The sequence below is a fragment of the Heterocephalus glaber genome, unplaced genomic scaffold (genome assembly GCF_053883595.1).
Source record: "Heterocephalus glaber isolate CG9 unplaced genomic scaffold, H.glaber_assembly_v1.0 deba00001571, whole genome shotgun sequence".
NCBI lineage: Eukaryota > Metazoa > Chordata > Mammalia > Rodentia > Bathyergidae > Heterocephalus > Heterocephalus glaber.
This window is the reverse complement of record NW_028258356.1, coordinates 1,268,060-1,292,394: the sequence shown is the minus strand read 5'-3', so window position 1 is coordinate 1,292,394 and position 24,335 is coordinate 1,268,060. Positions and strand designations below refer to the sequence as shown.

At 41.7% G+C, this 24,335-nt stretch overlaps 1 protein-coding gene and 1 non-coding gene across 2 annotated transcripts; one reads left to right on the top strand and one right to left on the bottom strand.

Annotated features, from left to right (window-relative positions):
- Positions 1 to 10,303: 10,303 nt before the first annotated feature.
- On the bottom strand, positions 10,304 to 10,410 carry LOC147823650 (U6 spliceosomal RNA). Its single transcript, XR_015443490.1, has one exon. It is a non-coding gene; the product is annotated as a U6 spliceosomal RNA (small nuclear RNA).
- A 5,977-nt stretch (positions 10,411 to 16,387) lies between these two features.
- Positions 16,388 to 22,937, top strand: Lrrc10 (leucine rich repeat containing 10). The gene has a single exon (XM_087192492.1). It carries the CDS (start codon positions 17,531 to 17,533, stop codon positions 18,368 to 18,370), a length of 840 nt encoding a protein of 279 aa, XP_087048618.1. The 5' UTR covers positions 16,388 to 17,530; the 3' UTR covers positions 18,371 to 22,937.
- Positions 22,938 to 24,335: the final 1,398 nt, after the last annotated feature.

Below are 24,335 nucleotides of genomic sequence, written 5' to 3'. Positions count from 1 at the left end.
GGCATACACACCTCTGCCTCCAACAGTCCAGTGTCCTTCAGTTACCCCTACAATTTGAGGAGGTCACAATCCTATCCTATAATACCACACTACTATGTCAGTTCAGGCTGCTGTAACAAAATATAGACTACAGGGCTTATAAACAACAGAAATTCATTTCCCACAGTTCTGAGGACTAGAATGTCTGAAGTCAAGATAGTGGAAAATTTGATGTCTGGTGAGGGACCGCTAACCGATGGAGAGCCACCACTTAGCTGCGTCCTTATAGGTGGACAGAATTATCCTGTTTGTGTTTTTTAGAAGGGCACTAACTTCATTGTGAAGGCCCCACCCTCTTGCCTTCATCTAACTCCAAATATTTCCTAAAGGCCCCATCTCCATTTACCAAAACGTTAGGAATTAGAGCTTCAAATAGGAACTTAGAGAAAAACACAAACTTTCAGTCTATGGCAATTATAAATTACTAAATAAGTAAACTTCATTCTAAAAGTACACTGTTTCACTCCAAGAACCTAGGGCGGTAACTCCATTAAATATAAGAGATACATAATTTTGTTGCACTAGGGGATGTATTTAACTTCAGTGGTTTTTGTTTGGTTAGTTTGTTTTAATCTTTCATTCCTGTAATATTTCATGTCTAATGATGTTTCTTATCAGGACGCCTTGGGCCAGAAATTTTTCTCACTGCAAGAACCAATAATTCTAACAATTTTTTTTTTTTTTTGGTACCGGAGATAGAACTCAGGTCCTTGCACTTGTGCAGCAGGCGGCAAAACCACTGAGCTAAATCCCCGGCCCAAGAACCAATGATTCTAAAGCCCAGGCTCTTCCTCACCTGACATATATTTGTGGGCATGCATGGTATGTATGGCAGGCACTGGTCTGGATGCTGAACATACACAGTGAGCCAAAGAGAAAAAGGACCTCCACTGGAGGAGAAGTGGGAGTGGCCAGCAACACATACATTCAATAAATCTAGGGCAGGGAATTACCTCAGTGGCACAGTGCCTGCCTGGCAATTGTGAGGTCCTGAGTTCAATCCCTGGTACAAAAATAAATAAATTAATTAATTAATCTATAGTTTAGTAGATGGTGATAGTGCTCTGGAAAAATATCACAGGGCAGGTAAAAGAAATCACAGTTCTTGAAAAAGTAATGGAGGAAGACCTCACTAAGAAGCCTTCTTTTGAGCAATGATGTAAATGTTGGGGAATAAGTCATGCAGTATGTGAGGGAGGGTGAGTGTTTCCATAAGGCAGTGGTGGCAAACCTATGGCACATGTGCCTCAATGGGCACGCAGACTCCTCTCTGTTGGCACATGAGGCAAGACACCCCAGCCAAGCATTGGATAACAGCACACACCAGGGCACAGGTGTGTTTGGAAAGGAGTAGCAGTGCCAGCAGATGATGTCACAAGCCATGACTCATTAGCTGCAACTCTTCTGAGCTTTTCCATGGCCAGCCAGTGTGCTGCCAAGGAGATAAACTGGACTGGGTGAGTTTTAATACTTTCATTTTTATTAACACAAGATTTTCAGCTTTGAGTTTATGAAAATTTGGAATTTAATATCTGAGATTTAGCAAAGAGATGTTCTAATTAAGAAATTGAGATTCTTTTAATGTAGGAAATTCTACCACATTTGTAGATAATCCTACAATCCATCAGGAAATCTGCAGGGAATTTTCAAGCATTATAGAAGTTCCAAGGGAGAATTTTATAGTTCCATAAGAGAGACAACCCTATGTTTTCTTACTTCTCCAGATAAAGCCAAATTTGAAGAACTTGAACTTTCCTGCTTCCAATGGTTAGATTTCAGAAATCTGGAAATGGAGGTATTGGAATTTCAAGAAAGCTGTATCTGGAAAAATAAATTCTATGACCTGTGTGCAACACTTGAGAAGACAGAGAAGATCAAGTGTGAAGGGGTATCAAATGACAGCACAGTTGGTAGTTCTGAAAATGAAATCCTTAAAGTGTGGAATTATCTGCCAAATAATTTTAAGTCAATGAAAGCACTTGGGATTGCTTCTCTTACTTTGTTTGGATCAGTTTATGCTTGTGACCAGATGTTTTCAGCTTTGAATTATATCAAACCTGATACAGGAAATGGACTAACACTTGACCCAAGTGCTGCATATGTTGCTCTCAAACAACGAAGTATGAGCCATGGTTTGACAGATTATCAGTATGCATATTGATCACATTAACTGTGCAAAAGCACAACAAATGCAAACTTTTACTTTTCAATAAAAAGCTGTTTGTATCATTGAAAACTCTGCTATTGTATTTTTCTTTTAAGACAAAAGATGTTGATATATGAGGGTTTTTTTCTAAATAAAAACCTCAGTATTCATGTTTAATTGTAGTGTTGGCACTTTGCAATAAATAAGTGGGTTTGGGGCTGGAGTTTGGGCACTTGGTCTCTAAAAGGTTTGCCATTACTGCCATAAAGGAAACAGTAAGTGTAAAAGCCCTTAGGCAAGGGAATCCTTTTCCCCTCATTGGATCCATTTAGTCAATATTAAAAATATATCTAGGGCCAGTGATTTAGCTCAGTGGTTCTGCTGCCTGCCTCACAAGCACAAGGTCCTGAGTTCAATCCCTGGTGCCACATATATAAAAAAAGTATCTACTATAATTCCAACTACTTGGGAGGCTGAGGCAGGAGGATCCTAGGTTCTAAGCCAGTTTGTGCAACTTAACTAGACCCTGTCTCAAAATAAAATAAAAAGGCCAGGTTTGGTGGCATACATCTATAATCCCAGCACTCTGGAAGGCTGAGGCAGGAGGATTGCAAGTTCAAGTTCAACCTGGGCAACTTTGCAAGACCCTGTGATATTGCTCAATGGAGTGCTTGTCAAGAATGCATAAGCCCTGGGATTCAATCCCCAGTACTCAAAAAACTTAAAATTAAAAACTTACTTACTCAAAAGAAAGGAACATTGGTTCCTTCACCAATTGCCTATCCCTCCTGTTAACCAAAACATGGCTCCCTTGCTGATGGTGCTGGGTGCTACAGAGCAGACCCACACCAATCTCACTGGGGCAAATGTCACTCAGGCTCAAAGACAGCCTTCCACTCTTGTTTGCTGCTGCTAGTGTGGCCAGCATTTCCCATCAAAGGCCAGGAAAAAGCCCAGAAAAGAAGAAGTCGCTGACTGCAATGGGGCTGCAGGAGAAGCTGGGGCCTTCAATGTGTGAACTACAGCAGCTGGGCACAGCGGCCCTGCCAGCCAGCAGGTCGCCCTCTACCTTGAGGCCCAAACAGCTCCCCATCAATATTCACAAACCACCTGGTCCCGCCTCCCTTTCACACTCAGCAAGGGACGTGTGCTATGCCATGTTCCACAAGCAAGGCAGACAACACTGATGAAGACTGACAAGTCCCAGCCAGGGCGGCATTCACTCCCTACTGGGGGAAACAGGCAAAACCTGGTAGAGTGAACAAGGCAATGTCAGTGTGCAATGAGGCTTCTAGAAAAAATAAACAGAGCAATGTGATGGTGACCATGAGAGGCAAAAGAGGGTCTCCCTCGGATGTGGTTGGGTTTTGGGAAGGCAAGGGAATGTTCTCTGAGGAGGTACCATTTTACCTCAGGCCCAAGTAGAGGAAAGAACCATGGCTGGAAGGATCTTTCAGGATGGGCGTAGACCACACAGGTTTCACAATCCAGAATGGGGAATTTGGATTTTATTCCCAGAGCAATGTGAAGCTCTCAGATGTTTCCATGCCAGTTTCTACAGTTGGGTTTAGCTTGTCAATGGGGTACTCTCACAGCTGTATGAAGAGCGATCTGGACAGATGATGGAGACCTGGACTGAATAGTGGCAGTAGGGGTAAGGAGTTGGGGAGGAGTGGGAGAGTATGTATCAAAAAACAAAAGCAACAACAACAAAAAGACAAGTATTGCAGGTTTTCTCTCATGTAGAAAGGGAAAAAAAGACAATCTGAAAGTAGAAGAGGGACTAATATGGAAGGAGGAGGGACTCGGGGGTGGAGAAAAGGCGAGAGAGGGAATTGGGAAGATAGGTTCAAACCAATCACCATATATGTATGTATGGAAATGTCAAAGGGAAGTCCATTCATCTGTACAATTAACATGAGTTTATAATTTTTTAAAGATGTGTGGTTCAGATCTAAAATGTCCCCCAAAGTCTCCCATGTTCAGAGGTGGGGCTTTGAGAAGGTGGATGGATCACAGGGCGCTACACTCAACAGTGGATTAACCCATCAGGAGTTCCTAGCTAAATGTGCTGTTAGGGGCTGGGGCTGGTTGGAGGGGCTCACTAGGGGCGTGACCTGGAAGAGTGAATTCTTATCCCCAGTTCCTCCCTTCTCTCTCTCTCTGTTTCCTGGCTACCACGGTTGAGAAGCTTTCCTCTTCCATGCCCTTCTGCCATGCTGTTCTTCCTTGAAGCCAGCAGACCATGCATAGGCTGAACCCTCTGATGTGAGCCAAAATAAGCCTCTTCTTTTTTTTTTCTTTTCCTCAATACTAAGGATTGAACTCAGGGCCTTCACACTGAGTTACATCCCCACCCCTTTTGTTTATTTTTATTTTTATTTTTATTTTGAGACAAGGTCTCACTAAGTAGCTAAGGTGCCCAGGCTGGGCTCAAATTTCAGCTCCTCCTGCCTCAGCCACCCAGAATGCTGAGATTAAAGGTGTGTGCCACAACACCCAGCTACCTCGTCTCGTCTCCTTTAAATTACAGGTGTCTGGTATTTTCTCCTAGCAACAGGAACATGACTAATACAAAAGGGGAAAAAAAGGCAGGGAGAAGTTAAATGTATTTTACTAAGTCAAAAAAAGCCAGTCTGGGCCAGGGATTTAGCTCAGTGGTTCCAGCGCCTGCCTCACAAGCATAAGGATCCGAATTCGATCCCCGGTACAAAAAAAAAAAAAAAAAAAAAAAGCCAATCTGAGAAAGCTACATTCTGAGAAACAGAAAACTATGGAGACAATAAAAGATCAGTCGTGGCCAGGTACTAAGAGATGGGGAGGGATGACCAGGTGGAATACAGAGGAGTTTTTAGGGCAGGGAAAATACTCTGTACTATCTCACAGTGGTGGATACATGTCATTACATCCAAAGCCACAGAACGCACAGCACCAAAAGTGAACCTCACTGTGAACTATGGGACTTCGGGAGGTGGTACTTTTGTCAGTGGAGGTTCATCTGTTATAACAAATTTACCACTACCATTACAGATGTTAATAGTTTGTGATTGGCATGGCAGGGACAAGAGGTATATAGGACATTCCTGTACTCTATGTTCAACTTTGCAATAAACCTAAAACTGCAATAAAATAAAGTTTGTTAATTAAAAAAAAAAAAGCTTTAAACCCAGAGAGTTTGGCTCCAGAGCACACTCCTTCAACTATTAGGCTCTGCCTGTCTCCAACCTATAATAGAAGGAGAAATCCAAGTTTTAATAGAAGTTAAAAAGAAAAACTATACATGCAAACTGAAACGAGGAGATTCTAGTTTGGGGAATATGGCTACAGTTCAGCCCACCCGTCCTTCCTAACACATCTGGCAGCCAGGCAAGGCCTGAGGCTGACTGAGCCAAGGAGTGTTTGATAACAAGCGCCTGACATATGGTGCAAGGCCAGCACTCCGGGGACCCTTTGATCTGGAAGACAGCTGTGAATAATGTGGGCTGGGAGAAGAAAGCTTTATCAGTAACCTGTCCTAGAGCTGCTGGGAGGCTCTCCATCTGTTTGTGTGGCTCAGCCTCCAACTGCCCTATTTTTAGACAGAAGTGTTTTTGCTGGGCACACTGATACAAAGCCAGCTCTGTCCTAAGACCTAGCCAGAGTAGATCACGCCACTTCTATTCACTTTCTGCAGGGGTTTTTTTTGTTTGTTTTTTTTTTGGTACCGGGGATCAAACTCGGGTCCTTGCGCTTGCAAGGCAGGCTGCGGAACCACTGAGCTAAATCCCCAGCCCAACTTTCTGCAGGTTTGTAGACCACCCTCCACTGCATTTAACCAAAAGCTTTATAGAATGCTAGCTCATCAGCCAGTTAGGATTACCCAATGTAATGTGGCCTTATATCCAAGGAAGGGGCACATATGGCATTGCAAGTTATGGTGCAAGCAGTAGCATCTTGCCAAGAGCCCTAAGTATACCATCCATGGTCACCCAGCAGAAAGTCCATGCTGCCAAGCTTGGTGGGGCTCTTAGGGGTAATATAATCTAACCCTGTTGTTTTCAGGTGACTGAAAGGAAATCACGAGAAGGCAAACAACCTGCTCAAGGTCACTTAGTAATTGAAAAACTTCAAACACAAATTTTTGGAGTCTAAGTTCCATGCCTACCCAACAATATCACTCCAACTGAGAAGGATTCAGCAAGTATTCAAACTGAACCCAACTGGTCTCCTGAAGTGGGATGACATTGAACTCCAAAAGTAAGTGAAGAACTCTAACAAGAGAAAAGTCCTGGGCCTCAGAAGAGTCCAGGTTGGTTTGTGGTCCCTTAGAGCCAAATGTACCCAGATAGACCCATATAATTACTCATGTAATCACATAACTGCAGTTTGTTGTCCTGGAATATAAACACACTTCCTGAGGGGTGCCTCCTGGATATCTCCAAGCAAAACGTCCAGCTGGTGATGTTCTATGAACTTCTTCAGTGTCCCTGTTTCCCAAAGGTGATAACTACTGGGCATAAAATGGTTCAAAGAAATCTTGAGCTGGGGATTTAGCTCAGTGGTTCTGGCACCTGCCTCCCAAGCGCAAGGTCCCGAGTTTGATCCCCAGGGCAAAAAAAAAAAAAAGAAATCTTGAAAAGCTGGAGGGCTGGCAGTGTAGCTCAGTGGTAGAGTACCATCCTGGCATGTGTAAGGCCTTGAGTTCAATCCCCAGCCCTGGGGACCAGAGGGGTGCTGAGCTCACAATCACAATATTGGTCTCATCCCCATTTCAATTCATCTCATTCCAACATCAACTCAGCAATGTCTGGGGAATGAGAAGTGACAATTAAGGAGAGACAGTGTCAAAACCTGAGACTGTGCCAAAGGTTCCCTTATCTCACCTTGCCTACAACAATCTGAAAACACACCAGGGCCCACAATCAGCTTCATTGTTCTTGTTGTGTCCTCTGCCCACCCACCAGACTTTTTGATGGCTCACTGGTTTCCAAAGTTGTGAGGCTATCCCATCAATTCCAGGAAGTTCTAAATTGGCAGCAGTTTTCTCAGTGGCTGGAGCTGATCACAGACTTGGGCAAATATCTACATTCCTTAAAGATATGAGGTCTCAACAAACAAGGACTGAAAAAAGAGAACATCTGGAGAGGGACAGGAAAGAATTGATGTATATTAAGCTTCTGCTGTGTACCAAGTATTTACAGTCATTAATCCTCCCCCAAATAATAGTATTATTATTATCCCCATTCAAAAAATGTAGACTTTCAAAGTACATAAACAACTTCTCCAAGGTCACATAGTCAAAAATTGGTAGATGCTCAGTGGTAGAGAACATACTTAGCATATGAAAGGCCCTGAGCTCAATCACCAGCACCAAAAGAAAAAAGTAATGGCAGAAGCAAAATTCCCACACAGATCCACATAACCGTTGCCTCTACACACCAGCCATGCAGGGGCAGGCACTGCAGATTTCCTACCTAACCTCCCACTTCTTGCTTACTGATAAAACCCTGGTGGTGTTGAGGCCCAGTGTGCCCAACCCCAGGTGGCTCCAGAGTTAGTAGCGTCTCCCATCTCTGCATTACCTCTTGCTACTTGCTCTGATGCTTGGACAGCAGCTCAGAACCCATCTCCACATAGAAATCATCTCACACACAGTAGTCAGTAATACACAAGCACTGACCATCCATGGACTATCCACACTATCATCCAGCTATTTGGGGGTGCTAAGGCAACTTTTTTAGGTTGATCTGGGTTACCATGATGTATGGCATTGTTTCTACTGGAAAATCCATTTCAAGATTCACCAGCCCATGTCTGACAGCCCAGTCAGCCAAAAAGATTCACTTAGTAGATTCATTATATAAGGTTCATTAGTAAATTCACATTTCCTTGGTCCAAACCTAAAGCTGCTTTCACAACATCATTCCTTCACCCATCAGAAAGATCTAGCAATAGCAGGATTGCCAAAAGAAAGTCTTGAAAGTAAGACTCCACACGGGGTACTTCAATACTATCCCACTCCCACTTTATTAAATTGAAAGAAACTCTCCCCTAAAGGTGAAAAAAATATCACTCCACTCAAGAAGATAAAATACCAGTAGCTTTATCTATTTTATGATTATATTGATGCAGTTGCCGGGGAAAGGATTGGCTGGCATCAGTATAGCTCAAGTGTCCAAATTGCAGCACAGAAGACAATTGGGGCTGGATTGTCTGGCTGTGGGTGGGGTCTGCCCTGTTTACTAAGTTACTGAGTTGCCCAGGCTGGGGTTGAACTTGCAATCTTTCTGGCTCAGGTGTGTACCACCCTTACTTTCTTACAGGTGTGTACCACCATCCCTTACTTCAATCAAATCCTGTAAATCCCAACTCTTCCCTAGCTCACAGAGGTGCTGCTAAAACCTGCTTGGTAGCAGGGTGTGGTGGCACATGCCTGTAATCCCAGCACTCAGGAGGCAGAGCCTGGAGGATCGCCAGGAGTTCGACCCCAGCCTGGGCTACAAAGTGAGTTCAGGGCCAGCCTGAACACAAAGCAAGACCTTTTCTCAAAACAAACAAACAAACAAACAAACCTGCTTGGTGCTCGGGCACTTGCTCGGTGCTCATCCTGTTCGTAAGGGGAGAGTACAGATTCCTGGCTCACTGCTCTGAAATGAACCTAGTGCAGCATCATGAGTAAACAGCCTTTAAGCACAGAAAGAATGTGTTTCTAGTAAGCACTACCACTGACAACTGTGTTCACTACTTGAAGTATATCCTCAATCTAATCCTCATAGTAGTCCAATGGGATGGATAACAGAAACTTTATCCAGAGCCCTGAAACAAATAGATGACAGAGTCCAGACTCAATATGTAAATGATCTCTTTAAGGACAAAGTCTCTGCTCCTATACTAAATTCTACTGCCACCTCATAAACCAAACTATGATAGTAAAAGAGTCTGAAATCATCAAAAGTCAACATTACGGAATATAGTAAAAAGAAATTACTTTTAACTTTTAAAACCATGGAACCAAGTCAACCAAGTACTACCATGAGGGAGTTCTGTTTTGATTGGCTGATTGCTTTCACTTCACATCACTGTTTATTTGGGTTTTGTTTGTTTGTTTGTTTTTTGAGATAGGGTCTTGCTATGTAGCCCAGGATGGCCTTGAACTTACTTTGATCCTCTTGCTTCAGCCTCTCAAGTCCTGGGGTTACAGGCATGTGCTACCATGCCTAGCCTAAATGTTTATTTGTAATGGTTAATACATTTTCCTGTCATCAACTGCTGATACAGCTGTTACATTAATCATGACTGGACTCTTTTTTGAAGATTTTAAGATTATAAACCTTCCGTTCAACCATGTGATATTTGAACATGTGTGTCCAATTATTTCACTTAATAGGATAGTCTCAAAGTGCATCCATTTAGCTAGAAATGTCTCAAGCTTATCCTTCTTTATGGCAGAGTACTACTCCATTGTGTTAAACACACACACACACACACACATTTTCTTTATCCATTCATCAGTCGATAGACATTTGGGCTGTTCCTAAGATTTAGCTATTACCAACTATGCCATGAATGTGAAAATACCATTGTGGTATGATGCTTTTAATTCTTTCAGGAAGATAGCAAGAAGGGGAATAGCTGGGTCAAATGGAACTTCTAGTTTTAGTCTTTTGAGGTATTGCCACACTGATTTCCACAGTGGTTGCACCAGTCTACACTCCCACCAACAGTGGTGAAGGGTTCCGTTCCCCACACTCCCACCCGCATTTTTTATTGGTTGATTTCTTGATAATAATCATTCTTTCTGGAGTGAGATGAAACCTCGCGGTGTTTTGTTTTTGTTTTTTTTTTTGTACTGGGGATCAAACTCGGGACCTTGTGCTTTCAAGGCAGGTAGCGGAATCACTGAGCCAAATCCCTGGACCTGGGTGTTGTTTTAATTTGCATCTCTCAAATAACCAGTAATGTTTAACATTTTTTCATATATTTATTTGCTGTTTCTACTTCATTTGAGAAGTGTCTTTTCATTTCAGATGCCCATTTTTGGATTGGGTCTTTAAATTTGGGAGATCTGATTTTTTTGAGTTCTTTTTATATCCTAGATATTAGTCCTCCTTTTAATTCTTTCTTTCTTTCTTTCTTTCTTTCTAAATGGAAAGCTTCATGAATTTGCGTGTCATCCTTGTGCAGGGTCCATGCTAATCTTCTCTGTGTTGTTACAATTTTAGTATATGTGCTGCCGAAGCAAGCACTGTAATTCCTTTTATTCTCCTTCTGCTTAATTGCTCGCCCTACCTGATATATTCATTCCACTAGACTTTTTGGCATCATTAGCTTCATTGTCTTTTTCTAGAATATCCCTGATAAGTTGATATTTTTTTTGTACTGGAAATCGAACTCAGGGCCTCACGTCTTGATAATTTTTAAAGGTGCTGGTTTGGTGGTCATAAATTTCTCAAGAAGCTCTTTGTCATGAAAAGGTCTTATTTCTTCATCAATTTTGAAAGTTAGTTTTGCAGCCTGGACCAGAAGTTGTTTTCACTCTGCACCCTCCTAGCCTTTAAAGTTTGTGTTTGAGAAGTCTACTATAATTCTAATAGGTTTATTTTTTATTTGTTTATTTATTTATTTTGTACCAGGGATCGAACTCGGGTCCTTCTGCTTGTGAGGCAGGCAGCGGAACCACTGAGCTAAATCCCCAGCCCTTATAGGTTTATTTTTATAAGTAATTTGTTGCTTTCCTCTAACAGCTTTTAATGTTGCTTTCCTCTAACAGCTCTTTGTGTTGGACTTCTGGGATTTTAACTATGATGTGCTATGAAGGAGTTCTTTTCTGATTGTGGCCATTTGGTGATCTGTATTCCTTGCCTACCTGTATGTTAAATTCTTTCCCTACATTTGGAATATTTTCTGCTATTATTTCTATAAACAGGGTTTTTTTATGCTACTGATTTTTCACTAATTTTAATTAATCTTAGGTTAATCTTTACTTTACCTAGCAGCTATAAGATTCATTTTTCATGATCTCTTGTTGTTTTAAGGTATCTCTGAGTACATGGTCCACTACATCAGCCCTATCTTCTAATTCTGACACTCCATCCTCACATTGATTTCTACTGATCATACTTTCAATAGAGTTTTCTAACTCCTTAATTTGTTTGGACTCTAATTCTCTGGATTTGTTTGGACTCTAATTCTTTGCTAAACTAGTCATTCATGTTTTGTACCATTTTATTTAAACTAGCTTTTTATTAGTGTCTTCTCTAAGGTCACTGATCATTTTGTTTATTGTCTATTATCAATTTAGTTATATCATATGACTTTGAGCTCACCAAGCACCTTATTGATTTTTTTCCTCTTCTTTTATTTTTTGGTACTGGGGATTACACTCAGGACCTTGCACTTGTGAGGCAGGTGGCAGCATCACTGAGCCAAATCCCTGGCCCTCCTCCTCTTTTATTACTCTGTATAATTCAGCTGTTTGGCTTTGGATAGCTTACCCCATCAATGCCCCATGGGTCAGCTTTGGAGGAGTTGGAAGTTTTGGAAGATATTTTGTTGCTGTTTTCTCTCCTTTCTTTCTTTTTTTTTCTTTTGTGCTGAGGGTTGAGCACTGATAAAAGTGGAAAGATTTTGTTGTTAGTATGAAGACCTCTCTAGTTAGTGACAGTTTCCAGTGATGCACTCTGGGCCTGTCTAACTATAGATCTTTGCCTTGATCCCAAGATCTGACCACCTCTATTAATTTGGGGTAGAGAGGGTGCAGTATAACTGATTCTCTGGAAATAAACCACAGTAATGTTGACACAAAGACAAACCAAGTGCTGGCACACTATATAAATAAATTAATAGCAACTATGCCACCACAGGCAATAGCCAAACAACAACAACAACAAAACCCCAGCAACAATATTACAGTCAAAGACAAAATGGATATTAACATACTATGAGAACCAATAAAAGTCACCATCATACCACCCTTAACAACAGAAAAGAGATCTGCACCAACAATACTGCCACAAAGACAAACCAAATATTATATGTGCTGCCAAAGCAAGCACAAGACAAACCAAATATTGACAGGCAGAAAATATCTGTTAAATGCAACAACTATACCACCATTAGCAATAGAAAAGAATTCAATAATAATACCATAGAGTCACTAAACATCTGTAGATTAAAAAAGCTTAATAATAATACTAATAAAATGGAGGTGGTGAGGAAGGGAAAAATGAAAGAAATAAACTTTGACAAATAAAGAAAAAGGTGGGGGGTGAAGTAAATGATCTAATTAAAAAGTAAAAGAAGGGCTGGGGATTTAGCTCACTGGAGCCGTGTCTGGCTTGCAAGCACAAGGTCCTGAGTTCAATCCCTGGTGCCGGAAAAAAAAAAAAGGAAAAGTAAAAGAAAGTTAATAGATAAAAGTAACAGAAAAGAACAAACAAGAAAAAAAGTACAAAAGAGTAAGAGCAAAAGAGGGGGAAAAAAGAAAATTTAAAAGAAAAAAACTCAAACTGTCATAAAGCAACAACAAAAAAAGAGAAACAAGTCCCCAAACTTCCTTCATGTGTTTAACTAAGCAGTTTCTTTCCAGGGTCTGCAGCACTGAAATCCACCAAATATGGGAGAGGGATAGTGAGTCACTACTTCAGTGCTATTCTGTTTCCACACTCAGATTTTTATGTGGAAGTGCTAGGACCTGCCCTGCTTTCCCTGCTGGGTATGGTCAATGGTGTCTGCCTAAGGCTACATGCTGCTGCTCCCAGTTTCCAGGTCCTGCTATGTGCCCCAAGTCATTGCTTTTTGTCCCTACCTTTACAGCCTGTGGGTTTATGAGATGGCTCCCTGCTCCAGAGGTCCCTTTTCTGTACGACCAGGGTATGGCAACTCTTCAAGCCAATGAATATCCCTGACCTTGTTGGCAGATATAGAAAGCACACAGACTAAGCACACCACTAAACTCCGTGCTGGATACAAGTGGCCAGCAGAGGGATCAACCAGTTTGGTGGACTTAATGCTAGCACTTTCAGACCCAGTCCCCTCCAAAAACCACACCATCCTGGCTTCTCACCATGGGTGGGCAGGATTCTTCCTGGTCTGATTTTAAACTTCTCAGGGACTCTAATGTCTAGCCCAGCCCTTTCCACAACTGTATCTTGTTGCTCCCCAGTCACTGTAGTAAGGTAACCCCAGAAACACTGAAGTGTAGTTGTTCTGTGTTTTCTCCTTTTTTGTTTTTTTTTTTTTTTTTTTTTTGATACTGGGGATAGAACTCAGGTCCTTGTGCTTGTAAGACAAGCAGCGGAACCACTACGCTAAATCCCCGGCCCCTGTTCTGCATTTTCTGATTCCCTGACTAGCTCAGTCTTAAATGATTAACTCCTTCCCAAAATGGCTCCTGGTTAAATACTCTCAAATATGGAAGGTAGTGGAATGGATTTCTTCTCCAACTCTAGCCTGCCGTGCAGAAGAAGTTACTTTCACAGTAAAATCCCACACTGTTTCTGCAGCTTACAATAACTATGGGCTTTTCTTGGGGCCAGTGCTGCTAGCCCAGTCTTTCTTGTTCCTGGGGCTGCCGATCCTCTCAGGCCTTACCTTGTGTTTGTAAAAATAGGTATCCTTGGTTAGCATTCCAGCCTGCTTCCTTCTAGTCTCTGTGTTGTCTTCAGTTTCTCCAATTTCTCTGTAGTTTCTAGTTTTCCTGTCAGCTCTTTCTTGATTTCCAGAGATCTACTTTTTTTTCTTCACTGAGTTGTTTTCCAGGTGTCTCAATTCTAGGTTCCAGAGAGGCTGTATTTTGCTGCTGGTCTTTACTCTGCCAATTTTCTTTTTTTTTTTCATGGATGTTATGTCATCCAAGAGGAGGCACAATATTTGGAACACAAATTGTAGAGCAAGATTACCTGGGTTCAAATCCTGGCTCTGCTACCTGCTAACTTGTTGAAGTTGCAGAATCTCCTTATTCCCTGATTTCCTTGTATATCAAGTGGAAAAATTAATTGTTCATACATTTTAGCATTGTTATAAGGATTAAGTGGCTAATAATACTATGCCCAACAACTAGGTACTATATTTAACTCTCTTAAAATATTACAGTATAATTAATCATGATTGTTCTTCTCTCTCCTTTGCTGTTTCTTGTTTTCTTTTATTCTGTTTATTTTCATTTCCATTTTTCATGTAAAAACCTTCTTGGTACTTGGTTATTATCTTAGTCTGTTTTCTGGTGCTGTAACTAAATACCTGTGACTAGCACTTTGTAAAGGAAACAGGCTTTTTTTTTTGGTACTGGAGATCGAACTCGGGACCTTGCACTTTTGAGGCAGGTGACGGAACCACAGAGCTAAATCCCTGGCCCAGAAACAGACTTATTTAACTCAATTTTGGAGGTTAAAGAGCAGTGTGCAGGCATCTGCTAAGCCCTGATGACTGCCTCATGGAGGATGGTATTGTGGTGGGAGCTCAAGGAGAGGCAAGAGACCATGGCAGGGCTAGGCTTGCTCTTTTTCAAACCACCCCATGGGAACTCATCCACTTCTACCAGACCTGACCCATTGCCAGGAGGCCCTGACCCACTATTCCTACCACCTCAATGCTGCCATACTGGGGGGTGACCTTCCAGGCACATGAACCTGTAGGGAACAAACCACATCCAAACCATAGCACTTAACCTGCTTATACTTAGGGCCCGCATTAAAGTGCCCAGTGAAAGTTCTCTCTACAGGGCAAAGTCTGTAAACTTGTGTGGACTCTCTGTCCTGATACAATTGGATACCCTGTGAGATTGGGGTCTTATTGATAGTCACTATATTCCTGCCCAGTAAATATTCAGTGTCATTATTAATGGCTCTTTGAGCCATCCTTTGTTCATTTGAAAAGTGGAGTGAAACATTTACCTGTGCTATAACAATTTATATAAACACTGTGGATTTAGCTCAGTGTCACAGCGCCCGCCTGGCAAGCTCGAGGTCATGAGTTCGATCCTCTGTACCAAAAAAAAAAAAGTATTTACATAATCACCTAAAGCACCTGGCATAGTACTTATATGTAGCAGATGCTCAATTTATCATAACTAATAGCAATATATCATAATCATTTCCACAGACGACAGGGCTGCTGCTTCATGACCATTTGTGGTCACCACTCACCATGCTAAAAATAGAGGAGGCAAAGCATGGTACTTGTTGACGGGCTAGTTTACTTATTAGTTATAAGTAAAGCAAGGAGAGGACTCAAGTGCCTCAACATTCAATGCATAGAAACCCTAAGAACACTGGCTTCAGTGGTGACCTTGAAAGCAGAAATTAGATAGTGCCTCTGCTTCACTAAGTGTCTCAGTAGAGCCATCGTTCACACAGATGTTCCGGTCCATAGCTCAGCCCAGTCTGTTAGAGTAAGGGGGTGAAGGGGGTCCAACGATGAGCCACTCCTCCCACACACCCAGACACATTTTGAAGAGGACAAGTAGGCTGATTGATTCATTTTTGTTTTCTAGACTACAGTTTTTAAACTTATCATTTTTTTAAACAATCAGTATACACAAGGGTGTAATGGAAAAGACCGCATCCCTATCACCTCCAAATCTCCATGCAGATCCCTCATAATCATATTTATTACAGATATTTTTATGTATATACAAAGATATAGGCATAGTTTTTCACAGATAGGAATCATTAAAAAACTGCTGTGAATCTTGCTTTTTTTCCCCCCAATTTATTTTTCCAAATCAGTATGTGTAGGTTTACCTCAGTTTTAATGACAACTCTATTCATGAGATAATATAACAAATAAGCCCCCGGATCTTAATGACTTAATTAAAGTGTACTTCTCACTTAAATCCAACTGGTGGTTGAGTGGAAAGTGGGAGAAGGCAGGTGTCTGCTCCTAGCACTTACTCAGGAATCCAGAATGACCTGAGGCCCTGCCAACTTGAACATGTGACTTCCACATACTTGGTAGCTTCTGCAGTCACCCTGGATGATAACATCCAGCCAAGGCTAAAGGTGACATTAAACATTTCTACCCACATTCCCACTGGCCAGAACTGGGAGGCCCCTCTTCTAGGAAAGGTTCTGGCTGGCTGCTGCTTCCTTGCAACAACTGGATACTACACAAGGGAAGCACAAAACTTTGACAGACATTAAATGTATCTGACACAGTTGCACTGAGGGAATGCATTCTAATTTATTTAAGCTTTTTTTTTTCTTTTTTGTTTTTTTTAGGTCGTGCTATGTTGTTCAGGCTGGCCTTGAACTCATTCTATGTAGTCCAGGCTGGCCTCAAACTTGTAGCAATTCTCCTGCCTCAGCCTCCCGAGTGCTGAGATTACAAGCCTGTGCTACCACACTCAGCTATTTAAGCCTTTGAAGGCTAGCTTTCTTCATTTCTTCTTTTCTTCTCTTTTGTCAAAAGCAAGATTTGGGGGCATGGGGGGAAGTAGGTAGTCCATTGATAGAGACTAAACCCATGGCCTTGCTTATGCTAGAAAAGTTCTCTACTTCTGAGCTACATCCCTATCCAAAGGCAAGTTTCTTAAATATGGAAAGATATTACCTGGTAAGAATGAAGAAATAAGGAAATGGACATCTGTAGCCACTGCTTCTGGGTATATACACTGGTCTAGGTTTGGTGTTGGTAGAGAGAAGACTATCAATTAAAGATCTTTAAAGGATGTATACCTTTGACCCAGTAATACCATTAAGGACATTTCCTATAGAAATCAGTGGCTCACTGTTCACATCTGTATGTACAGTACAAGAATATTTATAATAGTCACACATTGTAAGTAACCTAGATGCCCAACAGTGGAGAACTGTTTAAATCACTGTACATCCATATAATAGAGTAGTATGCAGGCATCTAAAATAATTATTTAGATACCTGGAAACAAAAATACATGTATGATATATTATAATAAAAGACTCATATGGTACAATTTTTTAAACAAATTGATCGCTTTTAGCAAAAAGGATGGAGGCCCATATTCATCCAAATGTCTACAATATTTATCTCTTCATAGTAGAAAAATTTGCATTTTCACTTTCTTTTGTACCTTTATGCAATATCTTAATATTTTATTAGAATAAACAACACATTTTCTGCCTGGAATGAAAAAAAGAGAGAGCGAGATAAGGGGGATTAGGTGATTAACGGCAAGTATGTAAGTTAGGCATGGCCTCCCAGCCCCTGCTGTCTGTTGGACCTGTCATCTAACACTCAAGTTGCTATCAGGAGCACTTTTCTGTCAAAGTGACTGGCTTTTGTTCTGCCATCTCTAGGTTATAAAGGGAGGGTAGGGGAGCCTCAAGGCAGTGAGCAGAACAGCCCCACTCGCTTGGTGAGTTGGTGGCCAGGTGCCTCTAGCTCCACATGGGGAACATCATCAGGGCCCTCATGGCCTTCATCCCTGCAGACCGCTGCCAGAACTATGTGGTCAGAGACCTCCGGGAGATGCCACTGGATAAGATGGTGGATGTGAGTGGGAGCCAGCTGCGCCGCCTCCCTGTGCACGTGTGCACCTTCACGGAGCTAGTCAAGCTCTACCTGAGTGACAATCATCTCAACAGCCTGCCTCCAGAGCTGGGTCAGCTGCAGAACCTCCAGATCCTGGCTTTGGATTTCAACAACTTCAAAGCTCTGCCCCAGGTGGTGTGCACCTTGAAACAGCTCTGCATCCTCTACCTGGGCAACAACAAACTCTGTGACCTCCCCAACGAGCTGAGCCTGCTCCAGAACCTCCGGACCCTGTGGATCGAAGCCAACTGCCTCACCCAACTGCCAGACGTGGTGTGTGAGCTGAGTCTCCTTAAGACTTTGCACGCGGGCTCCAATGCTCTGCGTCTGCTGCCAGGCCAGCTCCGTCGCCTCCAAGAGCTACGGACCATCTGGCTCTCAGGCAACCTGCTGACTGACTTCCCCTCTGTGCTGCTTCACATGCCTTTCCTGGAGGTGATTGATGTGGACCGGAACAGAATCCGCTACTTCCCCAGCCTGGCCCACTTGTCAAGTCTGAAGGTGGTCATCTATGATCATAATCCTTGCAGGAATGCACCCAAAGTGGGCAAAGGTGTGCGACGTGTGGGAAGATGGGCAGAGGAGACGCCAGAGCCTGACCCCAGAAAAGCCAGGCGCTATGCATTAGCCACAGAAGAAAATCAGGAGCCACAGGCATCTGCCCCACCTCCTCCACTTCCTCCTTCCAGCCCCTGAAGAGCTGTAGTTGTAGGTCAGTGCCAAGGACCCCACTCCAGCATGCTCTGAAGACTTCTCCATTAGAAGGGAAGGGAAGGGATTCTTCTGGGTCATTGGATGGGACTGCTGGAGAGTCAGGTGAAATGCTATAAAGAAACTGAGAAGAAAACCTTTTTGGTCAACAGCGTGCCTTCCAAAGGGAAGTTGTGTGCTATCAGTGGCTGGGCTATTCAGAGTGATCATTACTACTTTGCAGGAAAACAGCTTCTCCAAGCAGGTGCCTTGAAACACTGAAGAGTGAGAAGGGCTGGGACACTTTGACCTCCTCCATTCTGCAGCAGTGGCTGGTCATGAGGTTTTGTGAGATCCTTGAGGTACTTGTTAACCCACTGAAGGCCCTGTTTCTAGCCCTTTGGAAGACATGTTTTCTTTACTGTGAATGATCATGAATATTATCAATGTATTGTTACTAATCCAGGCCACTTACAATAGGACATTTCTACCTAGTCTATCAAATTCACAGAAAAAAAAAAAAGCTGTTTGTTGTTGCAAAGGCTCAAGATGAAACATTTTCCCCAATAGTTTAACACCTTTGAGAAGACTCCTAGCTTGGTGGGGTCCAGGTGCCAATGGTTCATGTTGATTTCACTCATTTTCGATTAAAAGTCTGGCTCAAGGTCTGCTTCTAACTGTATACTGTCACTAACCTTAGAAGCCATCTGGAAAGTAGAACCCCTCTGAAATGTAGTCTCACTAATGTTATATCTCAGCGATTCCTGGGCAACACCCTTCCACTCCCAGTAAGGCCCTCCTGCTCATGGTAATGGGACTAAATGGAATACATCCTTGGAGGAAAACCACATTTCCAGAATCACCTGAAGTGAAAGGGAGTAGGTGAGAAATCTGTTCACTCAAAGCTTGTCTTGAAACTTGACTTGCAGACTGTAGGTTATGTTGGAAGTCTCCCTGCCTCTTTAGCCTCAGCTTTTCTGCTTTTGTTCCCATTTGTTTTCATTTTTAAAGACAGGGTCTTTTGACAGTGCATAAACCTAGGTATTTTGGTCATTACTTTTTAAACTGTAACATTCCCATGAATACATAAACTTGAAAGAAATTGTTGTCAGTGGGTGACAATGCACTTTTTTTTTTTTTGGTACCAGGGATCGAACTTGGGACCTTGCGCTTGCGAGGCAGGCGCTGGAACCACTGAGCTAAATCCCCGGCCCCAACAATACACTTTTTTAAGAAACAAGGACACAAAAAGTGTCTTAACTAAAACAAACTGTACTGAGCTTTTAAAAAGTACTTTCCCCAGAACAGCACCTTAACCCAGAAAAATTTGGTTCTAAAATAACCTAACAAAGCAAACTATTTTTATGTATGGTTTTGTACCAGAAATATTTCTTGCTGCACTAAATGAAGTTCTGTGATATCACATAATTCCTTCCTGTCATCTGTCAAGTATCTGCTACCCACCGATCAGACTGCCAAAGGATCCCTTTGATCATTAAATTTAACAGGCTTTTATCTGTAAGTAAATCATATTCCTCAGTAATAAGCCCAGATTTCAATTAGACAGCTAGGATTTATACTCTTCTCATTCCTAATGATTAAAATCAAATATACTCAGCACTGACATTAAATGATGTTTGCCAGCAAGAATTTCTAAGCTGATAATCTACAGCAGAGCTTATGAATTGCTGACTTTGACTTGTCGTCTCCTCGCCCCCAAGATTAATGACCCCACCTTTTTCAGCACAGCTGCAGGTTATAGCCGTAACACAGAGTGAAGTCAGTTGACTCATATGGAGCTCTCATCGCATGAGATAATTCTTCTGAATCAGATGTCGAGTTATGAATATCTTGGCTTACAGTCAAGCTGTTTTCTTCTAAAACAATCGATAAACAACAAAAAAACACTTCTCAAATAACACAGTTAATGATCTTGCTGTCCAAACATGTTTTCACTGTAGATTTTCAGTTTTATAGAGCGTACAAATGTCTATTTCTGTAGTCCAATCTGACATCACCAGACAGTAAGATAAAGGGAGAATGGTGAAGCACCAAACAGAACTGCTTTTACTCCCAAGTGTTGAAACGTAAAGCACTCTGTATCTCAGTAAGGCTCTTGCAGTACTGGGAATGAAACCCAGGGCCTCGCACACATGAGGCATATGTTTTACCTCTGAACTACACCTTCAGGCCTTTCTAGAGCTTTGTATACGGATTTTAACTTCCAGAAATAAGAGGGGTACCAACTAAAATTTTTACATGGATTCTATGAAAAATGAACCTGCCATCGTTTTTCATTGTCTTAAAATGCAGCACAATAGTTTGTAATTTTACACTTAAAAGTGCATTTGTCCTAAAAATTGATTGAACTCAAGCAACTTTAACTAAAAGCACACATCAAACACACAGTGATCCAGAAGCATTATAGTACCATGGCTAACAGCAGCCCTTCAGACCACCTGGCCTCAAATCCCAGCTCTGCCTTTGTTAGTTATCACTTGTGTACATGTTTCCTCAACAGTAAAACAGTAAATTTCTACCTCATAGGGCACTGTAAAGATTAAAACAATTACCATGTTTAAAGGCATAGAACAGTGCCTGGCATGTGACAGTAAATATTCATGTAACATTCTTTTACTAACTGCTATACAATGCAGCTTAATACTTGTATTTATTCTAAAATCAGTATAATTCCTTGCTTTATGAAAAAACATAAATGGCTGCAGAGCCGCTGCCACCACCACCCCGAGTAACCTTTTCAGCCACAGAATCTAGTACTGATTACAAGAAATATGCTTGCAATTTGGTCAAATGCTTCTGGCTTACCTAAGCACAACACAGATCTGAATACCAAGGATTCATTCTTTAAATTTCTAAATGAATGTACTTTGTGGCTTCTGGAATTCTAAACATCACAAAAAAATCACCAAACTTGAATGCTGCCAGATACATCACTGCCTTGTCATTGTAAAAAGAAAAACATATATTCCTTATAACCTCATTACCCTGGAAAGAATAATGCTTTATTAAAAGGACAAAGTATATGTATCTTTTTTTTCCCTGGTACTGGAGAGCGAACTCAGGACCTTGCGCATGCCAGGCAAGCACACCCGGCCCCACTATCTTTTCCTCTCTTCTGGACTTCCCACACTCCTCCAGAACAGGAAGCAGGTCTCATTTAGCTTCACATTGCCAGTGCACAGTGCAGTTCGGTCACGTCACTTGAACAATTCAGGTTCTGTCATGCAGCCAGCCCATCCGAGATGGGCTGACACTGTTGGAAGTCGGGTAGTATCTTCAGGGTCTTCTGTAAGTCACTTACTCCTTTCAATTTTCCTTTGTAAACAGGTGTTATATACTGCTGACAATTTTAAATCAGGGGGTTAGATTTAATTTAGTGGTAGAATACATGCTTAAGATGTGCGAGACCCTCAGTTTCATCCCGACACCAAAAACAAATGAATATTTATCAGGAATTTATCACGTTTTACCTTTATTTTTCATATGGGGAATAGGAAAAGTTCTATAGTAATTCTATGCTCTAAAGAAAAGGTTTACGTTTCAATTGTTCTAATGTACTCCTAGGGTATAAGGAAGATTTTAGAAGTTTTATACAGAGTACTCCTTATCCTTCAGGGTCCTGACAAGAATCTGCATTCATGGAGAAACAGAGACCATTATTAGACAGGATGAAAGACAGGAAAAAAATAAAACAATAGTAATGCACACAATTACCTATAGCAGCTGCTGTTGCTGTCCAGGCTGAGTGAACAGGAAAAAGAAATACATGCTCAAATCCACAGCTGAGAGCCCTGGAAGAGGGGCTGGCTAGCAAAGATGTTGTGGTAGGTCTTGCCGAGAAGCAGCTACTTCCAGAAACAGCGAGCAAAGACCGGAAGAAAGTAGAAACTACCTCTTTCCAATCCTGTCAGCACCTCCTGAGTTACACCACAGGAAGCCAGTCCCCGGGAGCTGAGAGGCAGTTAGCAAGGGTCAGCCTCTAGAGTCTCCCAGTAGGAAAAGAATGGATCTCAGCATGAGAACAGTGAAATAATCAGCACACAAATTATCAAAGAATAAATGGTTACTAGATTTAAAGATACTAAGCAGTTAAACAATCTTCCAGGGACAGTAGTGACTGTAGATTTCACATCTATTTATTTTTATTTTTATGGTGCTCGGAGTTGTACCCAGAACCTTGTACATTAGATCAGAGCTCTCCCAAAGATACCACCCCAGTCTGTTCTTTTCAAAAAAACAATCCATTGCTTCCATACTTGCTGTTCCTGAGTTCAAAGGAACTCCATCCTAAGGAATTAAAGGGGATAGATCATACTTATCTACTAAATGAAAAGATTTAAAAATTTATACTTAGAATTTTTCTATGCCCAAAACAACTAAATCTGTAAAAAACATCAAAAAATATTAATTCAGAAAGTGCAAGAAGTCAGGCTGGAGAAGCAGCTAAGTGATAAAGTACTTGCCAAGCATGTGCAAGGCGCTAGGTTCCATCCCTGGCACCACAAAAGGGTTGAGGGAAATGGCACAGGTGTATTCTTAGATACAAAATAAATAAGTTCCCACATTTTTACCTTTTTAAACTGATAAGACTGTAAAATATACTGGCCTATCCCTTTTAAGATCTTCAGAGAAAACATAGCCAACTACACTTTATTAAGATCTAACTCCAAACTACCTAGATACCTTGCGATAAATACACCCACCTCCACCACTGAAACAGCTGCAGGTTTTATCATGCTTACCTGTTCTGCCTCAGCTGAGGAATCAAAAGCGGTGCAGGTGGGCTGGGGATTTAGCTCATTGGTGCAGCCGCCTCCCTTGGAAGTGCAAGGTCCTGAGTTTGATCCCTAATACCAATAGCAAAAATGATCCAGCATACAGCACTTTGGCGAGGGCAGGGTTTTGAGAAAGGGTCTCACAATGTAGTTCAGACTGGCCCCAAACTTACAAAGTACTAAAACTGTGGAGACAAATTTTGTTTCTCAAGATGGTGTCTATTTTGTCCAGGCTGACCTCAAACTCATGGGCTTAAGTGATCTTCCTGCCTCAGCCTTCTGAGTAGCTAGGACTACAGGAATCTACCTACCACTGTGCCCAGTAAGAAACTTAACGATACCTCCCCACCAAGGCTGGTGTGTCAGTGTATCTTTGAAATCCCTTCTGCTCCTTTGTGGGGCCACCCCTCCATGTTAGCACAGATGTCCAGTAAAACCCTGTAAGTTACTACTGGGCTTCCTCATTTCCTGTGCATTCTGTAGTGTGGTATTAACTTCCAAACTTTAAGGGCTAAGGGTGTAGCTGGGAGGCTGAGTGCTTGCACAGCAGAGGCAAGCCCCTGGGCTTAATCCCCAACACAAAACCAAAAAACTTAGTCAAGTTGCCTTCAAAACAAATTCAGTACTTATCTATACCCATTCTCAATCTGCTTACCAAAACCAAAAACCTTAACAAAATACAATCACTAATCTATTCAGAAAATTAAATGAGTACCATAGTTTATGGTACTTTCACTACACAAAATCAAATGGGTATTAAAACTTAAGCGTGACTCAGGGCTGGGGATTTAGCCCAGTGGTTTCACCGCCTGCTGCGTAAGCACAAGGACCCCAGTTCAATCCCCAGTACCAAAAAAAAAAAAAAAAAAGACAAAAAGAAAAAAGTTTCATAGCTGGGCCAGATAGTTAGCTTAGTTGTTTCGCTGCCTGCTGCGCAAGCAAGTGCAAGGACCCAAGTTCGATCTCCAGTACCAAAAAAAAAAAACCAAAACCAAAACTTAAGCCTGACTGAACATTTATCTATGACCTAGCAACAAAACTAAAAGATTAATGTATGGTGTATTTATATTTGACTTAAGCTTGTATTAATATACTTATTTTATAAAAGTTAAGATCACTCATTAATTAAGTAGAACACCTCTCTACTGCAATCATTTCCATAAAGTAGATTTTAA

Excerpts from the sequence above, each read along its gene's own strand:
- Lrrc10 (XM_087192492.1), top strand. The coding sequence starts at position 17,531 with ATGGGGAACATCATCAGGGCCCTCATGGCCTTCATCCCTGCAGACCGC.